The sequence below is a fragment of the Antechinus flavipes genome, chromosome X (assembly GCF_016432865.1).
Source record: "Antechinus flavipes isolate AdamAnt ecotype Samford, QLD, Australia chromosome X, AdamAnt_v2, whole genome shotgun sequence".
Lineage (NCBI taxonomy): Eukaryota > Metazoa > Chordata > Mammalia > Dasyuromorphia > Dasyuridae > Antechinus > Antechinus flavipes.
In genome coordinates, this window is record NC_067404.1 from 46,500,101 (window position 1) to 46,517,851 (window position 17,751).

Genomic DNA, 17,751 nt, shown 5'->3' on the forward strand with positions numbered 1-17,751 from the left:
AAGCAGATCCAAAAAATACAAAATTTCCAATGCAAATGCCAAGAAATACAAATATTCCTTAACAAAAAACCATCTCATATGTGGTTGTTCCTCCAAAACATTGGATGCTACTGCCATCCTTGATGATGAGGGCCCTGCCCCGATCCCAGCTGCCTCTAGGACTCGCTGGGCCTGCCTTCTTCCATCCCTGACTCTGAGCTGTTCCCTGAGCTGGACTCCCCTGGGGTCTTTTCACATCCTCAGATTTTGAGGTTCCCAAGCCAAGGAACACGCGTGCTGAGGGGCTCCTCCTGCAGAATAATGAAGGTCGGAAGGTGCTTCCCATGCAAAAGATTCGAAGAAAAGTTTTTTCCTTTCTGAGCCTTTCTTCCAGGCAGCTCCAAACTGCGGAGGCGCTTGGGGTGTCTTCCCGGGTTCCGGGAGCGGGAAGGGCAGCCACTGGGTTTCTGCCTGTCTGCCCTTGGGATGCCTCCATTCGCTTCTCTCGAGTTAAAGGTGTGAAGCTCCAAGGTCGCTGGGAGCTCCCCTAAAATGCTGGGGCCTGAGCCAGATTGAAATATAACTGGGAAAAAAACATAAAAACTAGAATGAACCATAGATGTTAATTTGTGGTCTCTTAGTCAATGTGCTACCTTCGAGGAATCCATTTCATACACATGTACATGCAGAAATACACACACGTGCACACATAATACATACACGTGTCCAGCCAGACACACACACACACACACACACACACACACAGACACAGACACACACACACAGACACACACACAGACACACACACACACACACACACACACAGACACACACACACATTCATCTGCTGCTGATATGTGTACAAAGCAGCCCTGAGGGCGGCCACTATGGCTCCCCCGGCTCCCCGAGACTGGCCTTTTGCCGCCCACCTTTTGGGTCCCCGGCTCGGGACTGAGGTGCGGGCGGGGAAAGCCGCGGCCTGTGCCTCAGCGGCCTCTCCGGATCGGGGTCGTTGGCCACCATCCCAAGACCCTGCCGGGCTTGGGGGCCCCGGGGCGCGCTCCTCATCCTGCTTCCCCCCTCTCCCCCCCGTGTAGCCCAGAAGGCGAAAGCGTCCCGCTGTGCCTCCCCCGTCAGTGAGCCCAACTTTCCCATCCGGAAGAAATCTAAGGATGGCAAAGGTACCGACTTCTCTCTGCTTTGTTCGCTTTCTGGCTTCTGGAGGCTGGGCTGGGGGGAGGATGGAGACGTGGCCGAGGTCTTGGAGAGGCCCTGGTCCGCTGAGGGGGGAGCGCCGTGCCCGCCCCCGGGGAGCCTCCGGTCCCACTGGGGAACAAACGGTCGTTTCCGTGACTGCTCCCCTTCTCCCAGGGAACACCATCTACCTGTGGGAGTTCTTGCTGGCTCTGCTTCAGGACAAGAACACCTGCCCCAAGTACATCAAGTGGACCCAGCGGGAGAAGGGCATCTTCAAGCTCGTGGACTCGAAGGCCGTGTCGAAGCTGTGGGGGAAGCAGAAGAACAAGCCGGACATGAACTATGAGACCATGGGGAGAGCTCTGAGGTAACCCCGCGGGGGCCGCGTCCCGGGACTTCTCCCTCGCGTCCTTTCCTGCTCTGGGCCTCTTGTCCTGCCCTCCAGGCACACGGGAGGCTGATGGCCTTCTCCCAACCACCCCCTGGGGTGACCTCATATGCCTGATGCTCTAAGGATGGTAGAGCTCCTTGTTACCCCACTAAAACATTTTACCAGCAAGTTTCCTGTTTCCTGCTCCCTCCCCATCCCTCCTCACCCCCTGTGGTGATTCCCTGGGTTAGTGTAGGTCACCGCAATAGGCCCTCCTTCCCTTGAGTTTGGATTTTCGAGGCCTTTGGAAGCCGAGCCAGTAAAGAACTTTCCTGCTCTCTGACAGAGCAGCTCAGGCGGCTGAGGTTCCCTCCTCAGTGTCTCCCTCCGGGCTAACTGTGCCCTATTGCCTCCAGGTATTGCTATCAGAGAGGCATCCTTCCCAAGGTAGAGGGGCAGAGACTGGTATAACAGCTCACGGTTATGCCCAGGGAGCATAATCGGGGATAATGAACCTGAAGATGTCAATACCGTGATCGTAGAGGATCCCAGTGGTCTCCATGGCCGGGCAGGAGAAGGACCCTCCCAGGAAGGCCCTGGGAACAGGAGCACGAAACCCCGGCCTGCAGTGTACCTCGTAGAGGAGCCTGGGTGTCGCCGTTGCCCTCCCAGTTCCCGGCCTTCATTGTTAGGCCCAAGGAACTCTGACCTACACTGTGGGGTGAGCTCATCACTGTTGCCTTGCGTATGTCTCCACCCGTCAGATGGCTGAACCAGAGAGCCTCATCAGGCATTTTTGCTCCTTAGGTCAAATTCCGCTCTTAAAGAAACCTTAGGCAGTTCAGGGAGGTGGGTGTCAGAATTCAGGCAAGGAAAGTGAGGCAGGCTGAATAAGTCAGTTCCAGTTAACATTTATCAGGTACCTGCTGGTACAGAACCCTGTGCTTGGCACCAAGGGCTGTACAGCATTAGAATGAGACCTTTGCCTTGTCAGTGGGGGAACCCACGGGCACCTAGAGGGCTGAGATAAAACACAGATGGATATAGTGCGTGATATTGCATAAATATGATACTCAGCAATAAATTAACAAGCATTTATTAAGTGCTTTTTCTGTGGGCTACGTGTTGGGGATACTGATACAAAGAACTAAATAATTCTTCCCTGCAGGGATGGCTACTAGGTGGTGCTTCAGTGGCTAGATTCAGGGTCTGCAGTTAGGAAGACGTATCTTCCTGAGTTCAAATCCGGTCTCAGACACTTACTAGCTGTGTGATCCTGGACAAGTCGCTTCATCCTGTCTGCCTCAGTTTCCTCATCTGTAAAATGAGCCAGAAAAAAGGCATTATCAAACCACTTCAGTATCTCTGCCAAGAAAACCCCATATGGGTAAACTGAAAGTTGGATGTGACTGAAAGACAATTAAATAACAATACCAACCCCCCAAAAACTTACATTCTAATGGGGGGGCTCACTAATATACATTTAAGAGCATATAGAATACATAGAAAGAAAAAATAGAAATTAATCCAAACGAATTATAAAGAAGGTCGTTTTGGAGGAAGGGTCCCGGCCATTGAGTGGATCAGGAGACATAAGGCCTTTGAGCTGGACCTTAAAGGATGATCAGATGGGGAGAGAATGAGGAGAGGGAGAGGGAGGGGAGGGAAAAGGGAAAGAACAGGAGAGAAAGGAAGGGAGAGACAGCCAGACAGAGACAGAAAGAAAGAAAAAGAGGAGAGGAGGAAGGGAGAAAGAGGATGGCAAAGAAGGGAGGGAAGTAGAGCAGGGGGTAGGGAGAGAGAGAGAGACAGAGAGAGAGAGGGAGAGACAGAGAGAGGAAAGAGAAAGGGAGAAAGAGAGACAGAGTGTGAGAGTGATAGTGAGAGAGGGGGAGCAAAGAAAGAGAGAGAAAGAGGGAGGAAGGGAGGGGAGAGAGAGAAACAGAAAGAGAGGGAAGGAAGGAGAGAAGGAGGGAAGAGAGAGACACAGAGAGAGACAAAGGGAAATAGGGAGAGAGCAAGTGTATTCTAGGCAGAGAAAAAACAGCACAGGGAAGGTCTTTAAGAATGACTGCATCCTAAGATTTAGGGGGTATTAAATTTAGGGAAGTCCTTCAGACTGTCCTTTGTCCTCCAGAAATCTTTGCTTTCTGCTTCTTCTCAGGCCCTGGTTTATTTTTAGCAGGTCTTCACCTGGGGGAGTATTGAGTGGGGAACCATGCTAGGCCAAAAGACCCAAGCTTTCAAGCCATGTTCTGGTCGGGTTCCTCTGATTTCCCTCCCAGTTTCTACTTCCAAATGTATCATCAAGAACTAAGGATTTGGAGTTGGACTGTCTGGCACCGTGTCGCCATCCGTCCAGGTGACCTTGGCCAAATCACCACCTTTCTGAGCCACCATGTTTTCATGTCTAAAGCAAGGAGCTGAATGCAACGATCCCCCGGTTTTCCTTCTTTTCTAGATCCGCCTTTGAGAACCCCCTTGGAGGCATTGCCGAGGATGCTGGGGTTAAGTCATGGGCTGCTTTGGGAACATTAGAAACGCTCTCTGTGTACTGGGAGGCTGTAGTCTGAGATGGTAAAGGTTAAAGGTATAGGGGCTTGAAGGGTTAACAGGCTCTCAGCTAGGATAGGAAATATCAGTCTTTGATGTGATATTGTTCTCGTTCCTTTTAGTGGCTCATGGGCATCCTGGTCAGGCCCTAGGTCTGGTTCCTTGTTATGTCCCCAGTACCCGACACAGGGCCCAGATCACCGTGGGCCTTCAGTAAATGTCCTGGCAGTTAATTTCATTTGCAGACGTGAGTACTGTTGTGGGCTTGCCTTCCCAGGAGCAAGATGGGAAATACCTTGTCTCCTCTTCCTATTGAGCATGTCAGGAGTCTCTAGGGTGGTGCCAGATTTTAGCTCCCTCCTCTTCTCTTTCCTCCTCCCATTTTTTACCTTTCTCCTTGCCTACTTCCACTTCCTGCTTCCCTGGAGTCTGGAGCAGGCCCAAGAGAAAGGTAACTTATATGAAACATCCATGACCCCGGTGGAACAGAACAAGAAGAGGTCTCTGGTCTAGCAAGGCGAATTCTCCCTCCATGGCCAACAAACACATACAATCCATAGAGTGGGGTGTGATGGGGAGACCTAGTTCTTTCTCAACCCTGTGCCACAAAAGCCAGAGCTCTGCCCACCCTTCTGAAACCTGAAGAGACGGGTTTAAGGCTCCATCCTCTCCCATACTGGGGGGTTCTAGTTTAAGGGATTTGGAAACTTGAGAAATTTGGGACCAGACTCCGGAAAGGCAGATGCACAGTGGGAAATTCAAGGGTTTGGGGATGGACATGCTCGACCTTAGAACTTGGGGCCAAAGATGCCCTAGGCCTTAGGGAACCTCTTCTCTGGTGTCCTGCCTGCCATTTCTAGAGCTTCTTCTGACAACATACCATAGAAGGGGACAGCACAAGTATTGTTTCATTTATTTTATAGTGACTTGACTAGGATCATATGTTAATTTTTGTCTTTCATTCTCACAGAGGACCATGACTTCAGGGAGGAGATGCCCTGACATGAAAGTGAATTGTACTGAAGTGACGGAGGCTGCGCAAGGTCTCTGGCCTCCCTTTCTCCTCCAGAGCCATCTGGGTCCAGTGGCCAGATAGAGATCAGGATGACTTCGATGGCTCTGGATGAAGAAGGAGACCTCGGTCTTTTTAAGTTAAGGTCTTCAACAAGGTCTCAGTCTGACTGAAGCAATGCCCATTTAATGGGAAGTAGAGGTCATTATGTAATGACCTTTTTTTTTTTTTTTTTTTTTTTAAATAAGTGTCAGTCAGGATTTGAATTCAGATTTTGGAAACTCCAAGTCCAGTGCTCTGAGGCTCCCTCTCTTGGTCACTTAAAAGTTCCTTGAGAGTGCAGGGATCCTTGGGCTGTGGGGGACTAAAAGGCTCTGGCGCCACAGTTGGGAGCAGTGTTGTTCCCTAGAAGCTTGGCCTGGCCTCGGATGGGACCTGACATCCTGGTGTTTAGCCACCGAGAACAGGCTGAAACGGTTGAGAACGATTGTTATTAGAACAGGTTGTCACTTGGAGGAGTATATTCAGGCCGGTGGCGGCTCCTCCAATACCCTGCGGTTTGTTAGGCCCCTGTGGGTAGGAGAGATCAGCTCAAGAGTTGCACGCTGGTTGCTGGGAATGGGCTTTTCCTTCCTGCTCCTGGGATATAAGAAGGGGAGGTGGGGATATGAGAGTTCAGTCTGGAAAAAGAGAAAGATCTAGAACAGTAGGTACTGCCCAGGCCTCAGTATAATGGAATCCAATGGAAAAACATTTATTAAGTGCTGGCTGGTTGCAAGGTATTGAGCTAAGCCCCAAGGATATAAATAGAAAAGTGAGACAGGCCTGGTTCTCTTAGGATATTAGGGGAGACAACACAGCGAGGGGAATTCAGCTTCAAGGGGAAAGAGGAGGCCTCTGTGCCCCTATTGCTGCTGGGCCGTGGACATCTTTGTGAAGCCAGGTAACTGGGAGGCTGGGGTAGGGAAGAGAAAGGCACTGGGCTCCCCATAGGGACATGTCCTGCTGGGCCTTCCATCTATTTGTGATCTGGGTTGTAAGGGCACATCTCCCCAGTAGCTTTCACTCACTATTATTGAGAGACAGCTAGGCTGCTCAGTGGTTAGAGCCTTGGATGTGGGGTCAAGAAGACCTGAGTTCAAATCACTACCTGAATGACCCTCAGTCACTGAATCACTATCTGCCTCAATTTCCCCACTTGTATAATGGACATAATGATAGCACATATCTCTCAAGGTTGTTTTGAAGATCAAATGAGATAATATTTGTAAAAGACTTAGTTTAGTGTCGGGCCTAGTGGGCACTTAAAACCTTCCTCCTCCTTCCCTCCCTCCCTCCCTCCCTCCCTCCCTTCCTTCTTTCCTTCTTCCCTTTCTCCCTTCCTTCCTTCCTTCCTCCCTTCTTTCCTCCCTCCCTCTCTCCCTCCCTCCCTTCCTTCCTTCTTCCCTTTCTCCCTTCCTTCCTTCCTCCCTCCCTTCTTTCCTCCCTCCCTCCCTTCCTCCCTCCATTCCTTCTTCCCTTCCTTTCTCCCTTTTTCCTTCCTCCCTCCCTTCCTTCTTCCCTTCCTTTCATCCTTCCTTCTCTCCCTCTCTCCCTTCCTTCCCTTCTCCCTCCCTTTCTCCCTCCCCTCCATTCTTTCATCTTTCTCTCCATCTTTCCTTCCCTCCTTCCCTCTCTCTTTCCTTCCCTCCCTCCCTCCTTCCTTCCCCCTTTTCCTCCTTTTCTTCTTCCTCTCCCTCTCTCCTCTCCCTCCCTCCCTTGTTTCTTTCCTTATATCAGGCACCCAGCCATTTCTTATTCGAGGAAGGTTCTTTACCTGAGGCCCACCTGTAACTATCTCCTTTTTAAGCTCTCCCAACTGCCATGAAGAAATATGTGCATGTTTTAATTAAAAAAGACCCCAAACCAATTAAGATAAAACATCTCAGTGACTGTAAAATTTGTAGACGTAAATTGTTTTTTTTTTCCTGAGAGGGATGAAAAAACAAAAGCTTCTTTCTTGTTTAATTAAAAAATGAAACAAGGGAATCTTTTGAAGGTGACAGACAGACCCCCCCCCCCGCCCCAGAACTGCCACCAAGACCTCAGATTCCTGCTTGACTCCACACATCCCCGGCCAAGATACTTTTTTCTGGGTGTGGCCTAGCCAGGGAAATGGATGACTCCCTCCATGGGGTTATATGAGGGTTCTCAGAACTCTGGCCCCCTCCTTCAGTGTCGTCCTCATTAGCCCATCTTACTGTCTGTGATTTCTAAATATGAAGATAAAACCCTTTGTGCTACTGGGTGGTGTTTCCTGAAGGCCCTAGCCAAAATGCAAATAAATCTGGTGGCAAGAACTCATTTCCCCCAATATCAAGCATGGGCTCACCCTTAGGGTGAATTCATTTGCCTTCGATTAGTAAAGCAAGTCATCTGAGGGGATGGAAAATATAACTGAGGAAGAGGAAGAGTATTATCGGATCAGGTTCTGCCTAGGTAGATGGGAATTATCAGGAGATGGGAATTGGCCTTCTCCCATAACTTGCTCTTGCAAGGTTAGAGACACTTGAGCCTTCAGAAGAGGACTCTCAGACTACTAGTGTGAGAGCGGTTATCATGAGTGGCTACTAGCCCATTACTTAACCGGATAACACTGGCCCCAATGGCCTCCTGTCACCAAAAAGACAAAAACATGGTGACCAATGGAAGCCTTCCCTCAGTCTCCCTTCTTTTCCAGAGACACATATATGAGAGCTATTAACTCACAGAGCCACAAGCGCTTACATAAAAGAACAAAGCCCAGAATACTGCAGGATCTTGATGGACTCTATGATCCTTCCCATTTTAAATCTGTGTCCTCAAGCAGATCACTCAAACTCCTGTATAAGGTGCAAAGGTTAGACTAGATCAGAGACATTAAAAGATGTGGCCCATAGTGCTCTCAAATGTGGCCAAAGCAACTTAAAATTGGAATCAGTTTCATCTGATTCCAATGTGTTGCTATATTAATAATAATAATTAATAATAATAATAATAAAAATATGTGGTTCTCTGAGTCAATATTTTCCCATAGGGCTCTTCACATGTGGCTTAATAGGTACTATTTCTATTTGAGCTGGGCCACTGGCCTAGACAACTTCAAAAATCCCCCCCAGATCCAGATGCCCTAGGACTCAGGCCTTAAGAGCAGGTATCAGAAAGCTTCCCCCAGAACCATATTATAAGGGTTTCCCCACAGCCCAGACGAAGGTCTGAAGTAGGGATTCCCAGGGGGGAGCAAAGGGGGTATTTGGAGAAGAGAACCCTGACTCTCAATAGAGATTTGTCAGACAGTCACAATGACTTTAGGGAAGTTCCTTTTGTTTTCTAGATCTCAGTTTCCTCCTTGGTAAAATGAGTGGCTTGGGCTACTCCTGGGGTGGCGGATCCTTTGAGAGACATCAAGGCAGCAAGCGCTTCCCAGCGAGGTCTTAAGGCCCAATATTCAGTGGCAAGATCTGGCTATGGAAAGACCAGGACAGAGGCCTGAGGAAATCAGGCCTTCCACCATGATTGCATCTTTGGGTGTTTCTCATTGAGTGGGATTTTGGTCCCTTCTCATTGAGTGGGATTTTGGTCCCTACCTCTTCACGTGTCAGGAGAAAATGAAAGCCAGTTTTCCTGTCTACCCATCTTCTTGTGCTTTGAGATCGTTTTTCTCTTTTGGGGGAGGGGGTTCTGAGTAGGGCAGCTTAGTGTTCTCATCTTAGGAAGGTTAGGGGAAATGTAATGCCGGAGAAACTGAGGCAAGATAGAGATTAGAGTTTTTAATATTTTATTATTGGAGAGTTTGACTGACTGGACAGGACTCTCGTCTCAAAGTATCCAGTGGTGAATGTGAGTTCTCAATGACATATATACACATGTGGAACAGCTACAGGGGTAAACCAAGTCAGGGGCGGAGTCAGAACATTGAAAGTGGGAAGTTTCAGGGCCATTTGGTTCTAGCAGGATGGGGAGGAAAGCTATAAATTCTTACTAGAAGCCAGAGTGAGGATGTCTGAATAAACAGAAGTAAAGATGTCAATGAGATATCCCAGATAATCTTATCTTTTGGAATATTTAGAGGGGTAGTGCCATAAATTCAGAAGGAGTTAGGAGCCAGGAAGTCGGAACTCCCCCTTATTTTGAGTCTCACATTAGCAGTTTATAACCTTAGAGCAAGTGGTCCTCAGTCTTAATGAACCAGAGAGGGGTTTTGCAACTAAGGGGATTGAGGCAGAATAGTTAAGGAAACTGAAGCAGAACAATTTAGGGAATCTGAGGCAGAACCAATGAGGGAAACTGAGTCAGGACAATTAAAGAGAACTGTGGCACAACAGAAAGAGCACTGGATTTGGAGCCAAGGGGCCTGAGTTCTAATGCGGACTTTGCTACTTGCTAGCTATTAGACTTCCCTTTTTGGGCCTCATTTTCCTCTTCTGGAGGATTAGGTGACCCTTCCAGCTTTCGATATTCTTCCAAGGCTAGAAGGTTTTGCTGCTTTCTAGAGGGTGTGGTAAATTCTCTGTAGCTGTGGCTGCTGTTTATATGCCCAGGGAGGCTTCTAACTGCCCCCATGATTCTCTGGGGGCCTAGCTAGGAAGGAGCTGGGAAGCTGACCCTCATGGAGGATTCAGTGGGCTGAGAGTAGCTACAGGGAGAGCAACCTTCTGTTTCACAAATGGGAAGGAGACCAACAACGGGGAGAAGAAATAGCCCTCGAGATCACCCACGGTTTCATAACTGGACCAAGAGGCCATCAAGGGCCCAGCCCTGGGGATGAGGATGTCCGATCCAATTCTGACAACGAAGCTCCCTTCCCCCCCTTTCCTGGTAAAAACTAGCTATCCAATCAATAAAAATGAATAATTTAAATTCAATATCCTTCTGTCACCATCAATAATACTTTGGTGAATGATGCACTTCTTTGGTAACTCAATTTGTCAGTGGCTGTCACACACTTGCATGACAGTCTGCTCAAGATGTAAACTTAATTTACTTGAGGCCGTGGCTACCAGTCCCATTGACAGGTTTTATTGTTAAAAGTATTGATTTCCCCGCCCCCCCCCCCAGAAAATATCTCTTCTGTATTTGTGTTTATTGAATAAATAGGCAGCTGTCTGACTAAGAAAACTTGGGAAGAGGTAGGAGGCTTTTCCCACTTGGTCTACAAGCAGACCCTTCTCAGATTGTGCCCCGAGGGCCACAGTCTGAGACTCTATTCCCAATTCTCCTCTCCATAATGAGCAGCTTGTATGCCAACAGCTGAAAACAAAGCTCATTAGATTAGGGATCATGGGAACAAGAGATCCTAGATGGGGAGCTGAAAGAGATTTTTAGAGGCCTTCTCATCCAACCCTCCCATTTTCTAGATGAAGATACAGAAGTCAAGGGATGAGCCGAAGGTCACATAGATACTAAGTGATAGAATCAAGACTGGAACTGAAGTCCTGTGATTCTTAAATTCATTATCCTCTCCAACACCCCACTTATAATTTGAAGCCACCCAATGTGGGAGGGGAGAGTGAAAAATACCCAGAAGGCTTCAGTTGATCCATCAATTCTGCCCGTGTAATCCGGAACAGATCCCTTCTTCTGTCTGGGTCTCATTTCTTCGAATGAGGGCATTAGATTAGGACAACGTATTTGCTAGGGTACTTTGCTTGGCCTTTAAGTCACTTGGGTTTGGGTTAAAATTCTGCTACTTGCTATTAGTGTGACAAGGCCCTCGTGAGGACTCAGTTTCCCTATTTGTAAATGGGAAGATGAGACTTCTTGGCCTGTCTGCCCTATGAGAATGAGATGAATGGACAGGTCTGGAATGTGCTTCCTGCCCGTGAAATGCTATCTCAATGTGACCTGTTATTCTAATTAAATCATTAGAGAGCTCTTTTTGACTCCAAAAGTCAGCCCGTGAGATACTGGCATTTGCAAGCACAGAGACCAACAGTCCCCACCAGAGGAGAAGACCCCCAGAATGGGGAGGTTGAGATACTCACTAAAGACAAGAGAAGCGTCTGGAAGATTCCATTTACAGAAGGGTGACAAATCTGCCTGTTGAGGCTGAATTCCTTTGGGGGCTCTGGTCTCATATCATTGTTTTAAAAAAGGCTTTCCTCCTGGAACCATGTAGTATATTATCATCTACAATTTACAGATAGGGAAGTTAAGGTCCACCGGTCAATAGAATAGAATTTAAAAAAATATTGGTTCAAATCCCAGCTTGGTCATTTGCTTGCTATATGCCTTGGAAAGATCTTTTCCTATCCCTATATCTCAACTTACTCCTCTCTGAATGGATGGACTAGATGCTTTAGGAGGTCCCTTCTGGCTCTAAATCCTATGAGCTTTCTGGTGTTGTACAGATATTTTATTAGTATTTATTTTTATTTTAGTTTTTTGCTGAGGCAATTGGGGGTAAGAGACTTGCCCAGGGTCACACAGCTAGGAAGTGTTAAGTGTCTGAGGTCAAATTTGAACTCGGGTCCATCTGACTCCAGGGCCAATGCTTTATCCACTGTCCCTTTATTGGTATTTTAATAGCTCAAATTTCTTAGTATTTTTATGACTTCTAATGTTTTTCTCTGATAGCTTTCTGGGGTACCACGTGCAAACACCCAGTCTGTAAAGAGAAGACAAGTTCGCCTTTATTGAAGCAGCAAGGTGGTACAGCAGAGAAAGGTCTAAGGACTAGAGTCAGGAAGGCCTGAATTCAAATGTGATCTCAGATACTCACTGGCTGTGTGACTCTGGGCAAGTCGTTGAACCTCTGAATTCACTTTTCTCTACTACAAAACGGAAATCATAATAGAATTTATCAACCCAGGTTTCTATGAGGATAAAATAGGATGAAATCTGTAACATGTTTAACATACTCCCTTGTACAGAATAGGTACCAACTAAATGTTCATTCCCTTTACCTCCCTTTCCCCTCCAGGTTTCTTTTCTAAAGAAATTTTGAGGATAAAATGAGATAAAATCTGTAAAGTACATAGCATAGTATTTGAACCAATATTTTTTTTTTACTCTACTATATTACACGATGTACCTCAGCTTCCCTATCTGTAAAATAGGGATAATAATATACTAGATAATTTTGGAAGGAAAGTCTTTTTTATTAACAATATGGGACCAGAGTATATAGTGGGTGTCTAATAACTGATTATATCTTTCTATTTCCTTCTCTTGCTCTTTGTAAAATAATAGCTTTTTATTTAAATAATAATAAATTTAAAAAAAATAATCGCTTTTTATTTTTCTAAATACATGCAAAGATAGTTTTCAACATTCACCTTTGCAAAACTTTCTTTGTTCTTTTAAACTGATGTCTTGAGGATAAAATGAGGTACTATCTGTAAATTGTTTAGTAATCTGCCTGGCAAATAGTAGGTGTGTAATAAATGCTTACTCCCTGACCTGCCCTTCTCTTTTCTTTTTTGTAGAAGTGTTGTAAGGATAATATGATAAAATATAAGTAAAGGGCTTAGCACTGAATCTTAGCATATAGTTGGCATCTAATAAATGCTTGTTTCCTTCTATGTCCTTTTCCTTTTCTATTTTCCACAAATGTTGTAAGAATAACATGAGATACTATTTGTTACACAGTGCACGTTACCTGGCACACGATAAAAGCATAGTAATTACTTTTCTCTTTCCCTTCCCCATTTTGTAAAGATGTTATGGAGAATAAAATCAAATATTGATCAAGTGTTTAGCACATAGTAGTTGCCTAATAAATTCTTGTTCCTTTCTCTTTTCTCTTTTGTAGAGATACAATGAGGATTAAATCATAAAATATCTGTAATGTGCTTTGCATAGGTCCCAGCATACAGTTGGAGTCTAATAAATGCTTATTCTCTCTCATCTGTTTCTAGAGATGTTTTGAGGGTAAAACAGTATAAATATTTATAAAGTACTTAGCACGCTGCCTGGCACAGTAAATGCTTGTTCAATACCCCTTTCTTTTTGTAAAGATTTTTTCTCTTTATTTTTTTCAATGTTTGTTTTTTAAAAATCTGAGTTCCAAATTGTCTCCCTCCCTCCTTCCTTGAGAAGACAAGTGATTTGATATAAATTATACATTTGAAGGCTTGTGAAACATATTTCCATATTAGCCATCTTGCAAAAGAAAGCACAGACCAAAATAAAACTTAAGAAAAATAAAGAAAGTTAAATACAGTGTGCTTCAGTCTCCATTTAGATGTCACCAGTTCTTTTTCTGGAGATGGATACCATTTTTCATCATGGGTCCTCTTTGGAATTGTCTTAGATCATTGTCTCCCTCAGAATAGCTAAATCATCCACAGTTGATCATCATCAAGTATTGCCGTTGCCGTGTACAATTTTCTCCTGACTCTGATCCCTTCACCCCACATCAGCTCATCTAAGTCTCACAAGGTTTTTCTGAAACCAACATCGCTGATCCTTTCTTAGAGTACAATAGTATTCCATCACAATCCTATATCACAGCTTGTTTAGCTAGTCCACAATCGATAGGTCTCTCCTCGATTTCTAATTCCTTGCCATCACAAAAAGAGCGGCTCTAAAATTTTTGTACTGATAGGTCTTTTTCCTTTTCCTTTGATTTGTTTGGGGTGCAGATCTAGTAGTGGTATTGTTAGGTCAAAGGGTATGCAAAGTTTGGATATAGTTCCAAATTGTTCTCCAGAATGGTTGGATTTTACTTTCAAAGATCTTTTTAATTAAAAAAATTTTTTTTTAACCTTCAAACATCTTTATAAGGAGAAGGGAATATTGCAGGGGAAAAGCATTTATTAAACACCTACTGTGCGCTAGGTAGTATAATGAATACCTCAGAGATATTACTTCTTTTGATCCTGTAAATATCTCTAGAAAAGAAAAAAGGGAAGGAAATAGATAGAATGAGCAAATATCAGGCACCAGCTATATGTGAGGTCCTATGCTAAGCACCTTACACACTCTCATTTGATACCAATGTTTTTGTGAAAGAGAAAAAAAAAGAGAAGGAATGAAGGGAATGATCATTTATTAGACACCAACTACATGCTAGATACTATGCTTTGCCTTTTATTCCTATTTTTTCATTTATCCTCACAGAATCTTTATAAAAAAAGAAGTAAAGGAAACACGTGTTTAATAGTCATAACACTAAAAACTTTACAGATATCTCATCCCCCCCACAACATTACTACAAAGATGTTGGAGGCAGGAATTGAGAAAAATACTTATGTAGCTCTTACAATATGCTAGTGTCTATGCTAAGCATTTTTAATAGATACTTACTCATCTTATTCTCTGGACATCTCTGGAAAAGAGAAAAAAGAAGAAAATATATGAGAATATATACTTATTAGATGCCAATCAAATGCCAGCCCCATGTTAATCCCTTCATAGATATTTTATCATTTCATAACATCTCTATAAAAGAGAAGGGAAGGGAACAAATATTTATTATGTAGCCTTTATAAAAACAGGCAGATAATATCTTACTTTTATCTTTTTTTTTTCTTGCTGAGGCAATTGGATTTAAGTGACTTGCCAGGGGTCACACAGCTAGGAAGTATTAAGTGTCTGAGGTCAAATTTGAACTCAAATCCTCCTGACTTCAGGGCTGGTGCTCTATCCACTGCCCCACCTAGCCGCCCCATTTTAGTTTATCTTTAAAACATCTTTATAAAAATGTGAAAGAAGGTAATCTAGCCCTCAGATCTCAAACTGTAAGTATCTCAGAGCAGTAATTGTGAAATCATTCTGGGATTGGCTAAGAAGTAGAGTGGTGGATAAAACGACAGAATATCTATAATTTGCTTAATTTAGGATCAGGTATGTAGATGGTATCTAATAAGTGTTTATTCTCATCTTTCCTTCCCTTTTTTCTTTGCCAGAGCTATTTTGAGGATAAAATGTGATGACAACTGGAAATGTTTAGTACACTGCTTGACACGAAGTAGGTGCCTAAGAAACCTCATTCTCTTCCATTATGCCTTCTTTTTGAAAAGATGTTGTAAATATAAAATGAGCTGATATAATTAAACTATTTAGTCCATTGCTGAGCTCGTGGCAGATGCTTCTAAATGTTTTTTGCCTTCTCTTTTCTTTTTTTCTTTAGTTGAGATATTGTGAAAATAAAATGACAAAAAAATTGCAAGTGTTTATCACAGCTCTTGCACAAAGTTGGTGTCTAAAAAATGCATGTTTCCTATAATTCCCTTCCCTTTTCATTTAGAAAATGTTTTGCAATCAGCGGGATGATATCAGAGAGGCCCTGAGAGACTTCCATGAACTGATGCTGAGTGAAGTGAATAAAACCAGAGAACATTGTATATAGCAACAGCAAGATTATGTGATGATTAATTCTGACAGATGTGGTTCTTTTCATCAGCGAGGTGATTCAGGCCAGTTCTGATGGTCTTGTGATAGAGAGAGGCACCTGCACCCTGAGAGAGGAATCTGGGGACTGAGTGGGGATCACAATAGAGCACTTTTTGTTGTTGTTTGCTTGCATTTTGTTTTTTCCTCATTTTTTTCCTTTTTTATTTGTTTTTTTTTGTGCAGCATAAATGTGGAAATATGTCTAGAAGAATCGCACATGTTTAACCTATATCAGATTACTTGCCCTCTAGGGGAGGGAGTGGGGGGAAGTGAGGGGAAAATTTGGAACACAAGGTTTTGCAAAGGTGAATGTTGAAATGTATCTTTGCATATGTTTTTTTTTTCTTTTTTTAATTCTAGCTTTTTATTTACAAGTTATGTGCATGGGTAATTTTTCAGCATTGACCCTTGCAAAACCTTTTGTTCCAACTTTTCCCCCTCCTTCCCCCCACCCCTTCGCCCAGACGGCAGGTTGACCAATAAATATTAACTATGTTAAAGTAGAAGTTAAATACAATATATGTATACATGCCCAAACAGTTTTTTTGCTGCATATATTTTTTTCTTAAAGCTTTTTATTTTCAAAACCTATGCATGGATAATTTTGCTACATTAACCCTTGCAAAACCTTATGTTCCAGTTTCCCCCCTTCCCCCACGCCTTCCCCTAGATAGCAAGTAGTCCAATATATGTTAAACATGGTAGAAATATATGTTAAATCCAGTATATGCATGTATATGTATGCATATTATACAATTATCTTGCTGTACATGAAAAATCAAATCAAACCAGAAAAGAAAATGAAGAAAACAAAATGCAAGCAAACAACAAAAAGAGTGAAAATGCTATGTGCTGAACCAGACTCAATTCCCACAGGCCTCTCTCTGGGTGCAGACGGTTCTCTCCATCACAATGCCATTGGAACTGGCCTGAATCACCTCATTGTTGAAGAGTCACATCCATCAGAATTGATCATTGTGTAATCTTGCTGTTACTGTATACAATGATCTTCTACTCCACTTAGCATCAGTTCATATGCATATGTTTTGAAAATAAAAAAGTTTTAATAAAAAATAAAACATTAAAAAATAAAAAAAATGTTTTGGATGTAAAATTAGATAATATATGTCCTGGCATATAATTGGTATCTGATAAGTGCTTATTTACCTATATTTCCTTCTCTCATGTTTTTTCATAAATGTTTTGAGGATAAAATGAGATAATATCTCTAAAATTTTTAGCACAATGCCTGCTACCTAGCAAGAGCATAGATGTTTGTTTCTTATTTTTCCATTTTTTTTCCTTTGGTTAAGATGTTCTGAGGATAAGATGATAAAATATGGATAAAAGATTTGGTATAGTCACTTGCACATAGTAGGTGCTTAAAAGTGATTATTTTCTTCATGCCTCCTCCTCTTTGTAAAGAGGGTTTGAAGATAAAATAAGATGATATTTGTAAAGAGTTTAGTGCAGTCCCTGGCACATAGATGGTCAATAAATGCTTGTTTCTTTCCTTCCTTCTTCATGGAGATGCTGTGAAGATAAAATGATAAAATATCTGTAAATTGCTTAGTATAGGGCCTAGCATACAGTTGGTATCAAATAAGTGCTTATTACCACATACTTCCTTTTCTTTTCTCATTTATAGAGAGATTTTAAAGATAAAATGATATAATATCAATGATTTAACAAACCGCCTGGTCAAAAGTAGTTGCCTAACAGATGCTTGTTTCCTTCTCTCTCTTTTTATTGTTGTTGTTGATATTATTCTTTCATGGCTGTCTCTCTGTGACTCCATTTGGAAGTTTCTTGGCAAAGATACTGGAGTGGGTTGCCATTTCCTTTTTCAGCTCATTTTACAGATGAGGAAACTGAGGCAAACAGGGTGAAGTGACCCGCCCAGGATCACACAGCCAGGAAGTGTCTGAGGCTGGATTTGAACGGACTTCAGGCCCAGCACTCTATCCACCACACCACCTAGCTGCCTGTTTCCCTCCTTACCTCCTTATTTTTGTTAAGATGTTTTAAAGACAAAACAAAATTGTATGTGTAAAGTGTTTAACAAACTACCTGGTACATAATGGATGTCTAATATGTTTGTTTTTTCCCCTTTGCTTCTCCTTTCTCTTTTGCAGAGTTGTGAAGATAAAATGATACTGTAGGAGTAAAGGGCTGATCATAATGCCTTGCATATAGTTGGTGTCTAATAACTATAGTTATTATACTTCTTTGTCCTTCTCTGTTCCCTTTTATAGAGATGTTTTGAGGATAAAATGAGGAAATG

The 17,751-nt window shown here is 43.4% G+C and overlaps 1 protein-coding gene across 1 annotated transcript; it reads left to right on the forward strand.

Moving 5' to 3' along the window:
- The first annotated feature begins 866 nt into the window (after positions 1-866).
- LOC127543139 (ETS-related transcription factor Elf-4-like) lies at positions 867-1,637 on the forward strand. The gene is made up of 3 exons (XM_051969162.1): positions 867-987; positions 1,077-1,160; positions 1,351-1,637. Exons 1-3 carry the CDS (start codon positions 867-869, stop codon positions 1,545-1,547), a joined length of 402 nt encoding a protein of 133 aa, XP_051825122.1. The 3' UTR covers positions 1,548-1,637.
- Positions 1,638-17,751: the final 16,114 nt, after the last annotated feature.

Excerpts from the sequence above, each read along its gene's own strand:
- LOC127543139 (XM_051969162.1), top strand. The coding sequence starts at position 867 with ATGGCTCCCCCGGCTCCCCGAGACTGGCCTTTTGCCGCCCACCTTTTG. Across the intron at positions 988-1,076 it reads AGCGGCCTCTCCGGATCGGG|CCCAGAAGGCGAAAGCGTCC; the intron begins GTCGTTGGCCAC and ends CCCCCCGTGTAG. Across the intron at positions 1,161-1,350 it reads GAAATCTAAGGATGGCAAAG|GGAACACCATCTACCTGTGG; the intron begins GTACCGACTTCT and ends CCCTTCTCCCAG.